Genomic DNA, 7,614 nt, shown 5'->3' with positions numbered 1-7,614 from the left:
TAATGAAATTTATAGCTCAACTTTTTTTAGCAAGTATTATAATTCACCTTGACTTGTTAGACTTATTTAGTTTTCAACAATAAAACAACTTTAAATAGTTTATTCAACATTCTATATCTTGGGTATCATCTTTAATATATGGTGTTAATTGCCTAATAAATATGCTCTTGTGTATAAGGTTAACGATCTCTCATTTTTTGTGTCTCTCTTATAAATATCATTCACATTATCTACTATATACACAATTCCTTATTAGTTATTTTTTTTTTTACCAAAATTCGTTATTCATTTTTGTGTTTATCTTTGTCTGAAAAAAATCAGATTTTGTTGCTTCAATTTCTCCAAATAAGGATTCATGGAATTTGGTTGATAAAGTTGGGACATTTCTCGTGTCAACGTCAAAACATAAATTTTACGTTGTAAATGGTCTTGATTGGTGATATTAAGGTTTAATTTTACTAATATACTCTACATTTTACGTTCTAAATTTATTTTTAAATATCATGCAAATTCAAAAAAAATTCAAAGGATGCATTCAAAGATAAAAGAATTTAAAGGATTCATTCAAATATAAAAGATAATCATAGTTTTTACGTGTATTGTAACTTTTTTGTAATTTGATACACCAAAATTTATATGAATTCTTAAATGTCATGTATTTCATATAGATAACATATTATGTTGAATAATAAAAATAAAAATTCATTATTAAGTTAGTTACTTATCTTTACATTTACTAATTTACTTAATTTATATATGTCATGTCCATTATTTTAAAAATTATTATTTCATCTAATCTAATTATTTAATTTTTTAATAATTATTATTTTTATTTGTTTAAAATTAAAAATATTGTTTTATAATAAGTTTTATTGGAAAGAAAAAAATATTATTTGGAGAATAAAAAAATAAGGCATCAAGATTAAAGAGTGGTATTGGAGTCATGCTTTTCATCAGTAACATTGATCGTGTAAGAAATTAGTTTTTAAGTTAGGTTATGATTAGATTTTTTTATTTTTTTCATTGTAAATTATTTTTGTAAGTCAAGTTATGTATTTAATGTTAACAAAATTTATGAAAATTGATATATATATATTAAAATAACAATTTATTTATTAAGATCGTCCGTTTGTTTCCGTACGACGCACGGGTTATACACTAGTTTCTTATAATTTGACACTATAATTATTTCAAACTTAATTATTAAGTCAATTTTATATCTCTTTAATGCTAGTAATATTATTTCTAATACATTGAATTAAACCACAAAAACTTTTGCAATTAATTATACTTTTGTATACATAATTTAACTCATTTGGAAAATATTAATAATATTAATAAATGGAGGTATTAAAAACTTTAGTTAGTCCATTAAATACGACATATCTTTATCTTGATTACCATCTTTTGAATTTAATCTTTTTCGACAATTTTTTTTTGTTGGCTTTTTGACAAGATCTTTAAACAACAATTTATTATGATTTTAGGTGGTGCCCATTAAATAGCAAATTAGAGTGAATGCAACCCAACTACACATTATTGAGTGAAAAAAAAAGAGAGTTTGGTTCATTTTTTCATAGACATGTCAAGGGTCTTGGTTTTAATTGGTGTTGTACTAGTCATTGTTGCAACTGCACAAAGCCAAAAAGAAGTTGATTGGAGTATCCTTCAATGGGTTAATAATGCGCCAAAGAAAATAGTAGTTTATGATGCTAAGATTGATGAAGCAATCTGTAGAGAGAGATGTTGGCGATAAACAAGACCTCATGGAGCATATTTTCTACATCAAGACAAAAAAATTGGGAGAAAAGATACTCATGGTGTATCTATATTTGAATAGAAATGCTTAATCAACCGAACTTATGATTTAACGAAACGCAAAGAACAATCTAATTATCTTTATGCGGACAATTTTTTTGGTTACTCTGCTTTCTTCTTACTTAGCATTCTTCAACTTAAAAAAAATATATGAAAGAAACATGGCAACTCAAAAAGATTTTCTTTGTTCATGCTATGAATCTTCACCTCCGCCTTTGTCATCGCTTGTAGAGAATGGAATAGGTTAGACCGTTCGTCAGGGGTCTATGGTCCGATCTACTTATGGTTTGGTCTGACTTGACCTATTTAATAAAAAGGCTAGGCTCAAGTTTATAAAAAAATCTATTATATCTGACAGACCAACCTATATATATTTTATTATTTATTAATGTTATTTTCTATTATTATATTAATAATATTATTTCCTATTTTAAATTATATCAATTAGACAATCAATCAGTAGTTATTCCATATTCGATAGCGATTCCATATTTGTTTGAGAGGTAATAATGGGTGCGTTTCTTTCAGAAAAAAATTTATTCTTTGAAACTAAAAATTATATTTTAGGGCTTAAAGGATGTTGTTTCAGATTTTTTTAAAATTATTTTGTTAGAAAAATTATTTTTTGTTTAATATATATAGATATGTACATTGATATTGGTATGTGGAGAGTATCATGTAGTATAAGTAGAGCATTTAAATGTTTTAATGTGAATAAGACTTTTAAATATGCTTCATGGTCAGGTCAGACTGGAAAAAAAATATATATGATAGACAGATTTAGGCTTAAAAATTAATTGTAGGTCAGACTCAGGTCTTTCAAAGTCTAACCTGACTTATTCTCATCCCTAATCGCTTGTAATTGACAAGCAAATTTGATTGGTTGGAATTTCCTAAATTTTTTTCTTTTTGGAATTCTCTGTTTCTATTCTTGTCGTTCTTCCACATTGTTAACTTGATAGTTTATTTTGCCAATTGCATATTACTAACTTATATTTTGTTCATCTTCAATTTTTTTGAATATCATATTTTAATTATTTTATAAAATTTCTCATCATGAGTAAATTATGTTTGTTTGCTTTCTTGTTTTAGTAAATTTGTAGCATTTTAGTGTGAGACAATAACAACTTATATCAACGTTTTTTCAATCTTTCACTGTCAACAAAAATTCCTCTATTATATATTTTTTGTGCACAATTGTATTTCAACAATGAAAGATAATGGCAAAAGTAAAAGAAACTTCGTATCCAAAATAATGAATTAGAAACAAAATTTACAACCAATATAAATTGGAAAACCTGATAAGTGAGTATAAATATTGTTTGACTTTTTAGTTAAAAATAAAATAAGTTAAAAGTAGACTGAGATACATTTGAGGAGTCGCGTGCATTTTGTTAAAACCGACTTCTTACCATATAGTAGTACTATAAGAATGAGAGGTTTTATGGTTATAATTAATGTGTACTTTTAAGATCTCAGATGTCCTCTTTATATATTAAGTCTTTTAAGAGTTTCTAGAAGGTTTTCATTATGATCACCAGAGGATAAATATGTGATATTTAGATCACTCTATGATGTAGGACGCTTGTTCTTTTGATCAGAAAATGGCAAGTATCATTTTGTAGTTGTAATCACGATATGATTGTCATCAAATGCCTCATGTCAAAAGTACAAGTGAGTTACAATGTTTGTCATCACCAAATTTCCTCTTCGTCTATCTAGTGGTTACGATTAGAGGTGTAGGTGAATTATGGTGGACATCAACTTATGATTCTACTCTTGATGGTGACTTGTCATAGTTTTAGCAAGTTTCTATGATGTCATTTGATTGGATAAGGTTAGGTTGGTATGAGATCACCCATTCTTATGTTGGACTTGGAGTAGGATGCTCTAAATCCGGCTAAAAAATTAAATAATAATAATAATATTTTTTTTCTTTTAAAAATCAGAAATTTAAAATTTCTAATATATATAAAATAAGAAGAAAAAAAATTTACATATTAGAAATTTCTAAAAACAAAATTTTCGGTATGAAAAAAAAAATTTGTTTACCAAACATTTTAATGTTTTTTTTTTTTGAAATTTATGATATGTAAAACAAATTTCAAAATAAAAATTTTAAAAACTAAAAATTTCTTAAATGTAAAAAAGCAAGATCTTTTTTTTTAATATATCGGAAATTTCAAAAATATAAAAAAAAATTGAGAAATTTTTTTATATATTAGAAATTTCAAAAACAAAGTTTCCTCTATGTAGATAAGCATAGAAGTGGGGAACAAAAAATAGGCTGATTTTATTTAAATTTTTTGTATTTTGTAGAAGATAATTTTTTTAGAAGTTGATATAAAAATTGATAAAAGGAGGGGTAAGAGTTAAAATGTGGAGTATGAAATCCAATTCTCTCACATCGAACTAGCCCTTCTTATTAGTAGATTGAAAAATCATGAAAGCCCAAGTTGTAGAGGTTGTGCAGGCTAGGCCAGTTGGTAGGCCTGGTACACAAGGGTATTAGAGTTTTGTACCAGGCACCCCCCCAATTTGACCTGCCACCCCCCCCACTATTTTTTAAAGACTAAAATACCCTTTTGTAAAACAGTATAATATTATTTTAAAAATTATCATTCAGATTTCACACCCCACCACCTTCGAAAATTTACAAAACAAAATGTTGGATTCGAAACTTTAAATTTTCGAAATGAATTTTAGTAAGTTACTCGAAAATTTTGCTATTTTAAAACCTTCGAAATGCAGTTTATTTAAAAAAAGACAAAATTTCGAAACTTTGGATAAATGCCAAATTTTCGAAATAGACAGTATTCGAAACTTTGCTTGCATTTGAAAGTTTCGAAATAGAGTTATGCTTCGAACATTTGGTTTTTGATGAAACCTTCGAAATGTAGTTTCGAAACATTGGAATCTTCGAAATGCATTTTCTACTTCGGAAGTTTGCTTTTTCACCAAAGTTTCGAAATGCATTTTGTTCTTCGAAAGTTTCATTTTTCACAAACTTTCGAAATGTAAGAATCACTCGAACTTTTCATTTAGATAAAGTTTCGAAATGTGTTTTATTATTTTTTTAAATTCAATATTTATGTTATAAATTATTTTTAAATGTTTTTTAAATTAAATATTTAAAATATTATATTTAATTAAATTTGTTACTAATTTTGAAATTAGGTATGAGCAGAGTTGAAGTATCTGCTTCAAAAAATGTTATAGATACTACAGAAAAATGCACCACTGATCAGGTATTATTATAACTACTGATGAATCATCACCAATTAAATATTTCTTATAGTTATATAGTTAATTTTTATTTGAAACGTATTTTGCAGGTATTTTCTTCTCGAGAAGCTGTATTTGAATGGGCAAAAGCGATTGGAAGACAAAATGGAATTTTAATTGTTACCATTCGATCAGATAAAGCAAACGGAATTAGGGGAAGAAAAGACAAATTGATTTTGGGATGCGAAAGAGGTGGAAGATATAAATCAGAATCAAAAAAATCAGTAACTTGCTCTCATAAGGAAAACTGTCCATTTACTCTCAGATGTGTACCATTAAGTGGCGGTGAAGGATGGAAAATTAGTGTTCGTTGTGGGACACACAATCATGAATTACTTGATACTGTAACCGGTCATTCCTATTTGGGGCGTTTAAACGAAGAAGAGAGGAAATTTGTCAATGATATGACAAAGTATAAGCTTGCACCCAGATTCATTCTAAATGCTTTGAAAGTGAGAAATGAAACCAATGTCACTATTCCCAGTCAAATATATAAAGCAAGGAGTACTTATCGATCATCATTGAGAGGTCCGTACACAGAAATGCAGCATCTGTTGAAGTTAATACAACAAGAAAATTATGTGCATTGGACAAGAAGACGGGAAAATTCTGATATTTTGAGAGATATTTTTTGGACGCATCCTGACTGTATAAAGTTGTTAAACACATTTCATTTTGTTTTGATATGTGATAGCACATACAAAACAAACAGATATCGGTTGCCATTACTTGAAATAGTCGGTGTCACTTCTACTAGTTTGACATTTTCAGTTGGGTTTGCTTATTTGGAAAAAGAGCGACAAGATAACTTCATCTGGGCATTTGAGAAGGTACGAATGTTGTTCAAATCTGAGTCTTTGATTTCTAAAGTTATTGTGACTGATAGAGATCTTGCCATGATGAATGCGATTAGTGTTGTGTTTCCTACTTCAATACATTTGCTATGTCGTTTTCATATTGAAAAAAATGTTGGGGCAAGATGCAAACAATATGTCAAAAAGGATAGACAAGAAGAAGTAATGGATTTATGGAAAAAGATTGTCTATTCGACTAGTGTGGAAGAGTATGATCATCATTTGCAACAATTTGAGATATTGTGTGCCGATATTATTCTTTTTGTTGATTATGTGAAAGATTCATGGTTAACACCTTACAAAGAAAGGTTTGTCAACGTTTGGACCAATAGAGTGATGCATTTGGGGAACACAACATCTAACAGGTATTTTTAAAATATGAATTGTGTTGTTTTAGCAAACATGATTTACTAGTTTATGTGATTTGTTTTAATTTGTGTTATTTAATTTATTTGTAGAGTTGAGTCTGCTCATTGGAGATTGAAAAACATGCTTCAAACTAGTTTTGGTGATTTGTGTAAAAGCTGGGATGCAGTGAATATGATGTTGAAGAACCAAATATGTATCATTCAGTCTTCTTTTCAGAAAACCATCAAGGATGTTGAGCACGGGTATAATTCACAATTTTTTCAAAATCTACATCACTGTGTATCAAGAAAGTGTATGAAATTAATTGATAACCAGTTGGAAAGGGTGAAGATTGTAGGCACTAACAAAACAGAATGTGGTTGTTCAATTAGAACAACTCATGGATTACCATGTGCTTGTGAGTTGGCTAAGTTGCAGATAAATGGTAATGCTATCCCTTTAGATAGCATTCATGATTTTTGGAAACAGTTAAGCATTGCACATGAATTAGAGGATGAAGAATCTTTATCAGATTATGACTTTTCTGAAGAGTTGGAAGCAATGAAAGCGTACATGAAGACACACGATATTATAAGTCAAAGGATATTCAAGGCAAAGGTGCGTGAAGTTGTATTTCCACATACCACATCAATACTTGCACCACCAGAGAAAGTGAGAACCAAAGGAGCTGGTAAAAAGAAAAAAGAATTTGATACTCCTCGTGATCCTTCATATTGGGAGTATGTTGATGCCTCTCAAGAATCTGCAAAGGCAAGGCAACCATCTCAATCATCTCAACGTTCTGCAAGGCAACAATCTCAATCATCTCAACATTCTTTTAAGACACAATTTCCTACTTATATACGTCCGTATATTGAGGACATAGTAGATGTTGTGGCTGATGGAAATTGTGGGTTTCGTGCAATTGCAGCATTGCTAGGTTGGACCGAAGAATCTTGGGCTTTAGTTCGATCACAATTGGATAAAGAGATTGGTCTACATAAAGATGTTTATTCTAATGTTTTTGATGACAATGTTGAATCAGTGCGGAACTCATTGAAAATATCAAAATTGGGTGCTCAAGGAAAAGATAAGTGGATGTCTTTACCAGACTTGGGTTACGTGATAGCAACACTATATAATGTCATATTGGTGTCGTTGTCTCGTAATCTGAATATGACATTTTTCCCGCTAAACAAATCACCATCGAAAGAGACCTTTGGGCAGTCTTTACTAGCAATTGGATTTGTTAACGAGAATCATTGGGTACAGGTAAAATTAATGCTTAATGTTGTTTATTAAATTAATG

The 7,614-nt window shown here is 28.9% G+C and overlaps 1 protein-coding gene across 1 annotated transcript; it reads left to right on the top strand.

The window, feature by feature from the left end:
• Positions 1–1,979: 1,979 nt before the first annotated feature.
• LOC140920837 (uncharacterized) lies at positions 1,980–7,607 on the top strand. The gene is made up of 4 exons (XM_073369684.1): positions 1,980–2,061; positions 4,996–5,066; positions 5,154–6,322; positions 6,416–7,607. The coding sequence occupies exons 1-4, from the start codon at positions 1,980–1,982 to the stop codon at positions 7,605–7,607; spliced, it is 2,514 nt and encodes an 837-aa protein (XP_073225785.1).
• Positions 7,608–7,614: the final 7 nt, after the last annotated feature.

Source organism: Cicer arietinum, chromosome 6 (assembly GCF_000331145.2).
Source record: "Cicer arietinum cultivar CDC Frontier isolate Library 1 chromosome 6, Cicar.CDCFrontier_v2.0, whole genome shotgun sequence".
Taxonomy (NCBI): domain Eukaryota; kingdom Viridiplantae; phylum Streptophyta; class Magnoliopsida; order Fabales; family Fabaceae; genus Cicer; species Cicer arietinum.
The sequence above is the reverse complement of the archived record's forward strand: the minus strand, read 5'-3'. Positions and strand labels throughout refer to the sequence as shown.

Excerpts from the sequence above, each read along its gene's own strand:
- LOC140920837 (XM_073369684.1), top strand. The coding sequence starts at position 1,980 with ATGGCAACTCAAAAAGATTTTCTTTGTTCATGCTATGAATCTTCACCT. Across the intron at positions 2,062-4,995 it reads GCTTGTAGAGAATGGAATAG|GTATGAGCAGAGTTGAAGTA; the intron begins GTTAGACCGTTC and ends TTTTGAAATTAG. Across the intron at positions 6,323-6,415 it reads GGGAACACAACATCTAACAG|AGTTGAGTCTGCTCATTGGA; the intron begins GTATTTTTAAAA and ends ATTTATTTGTAG.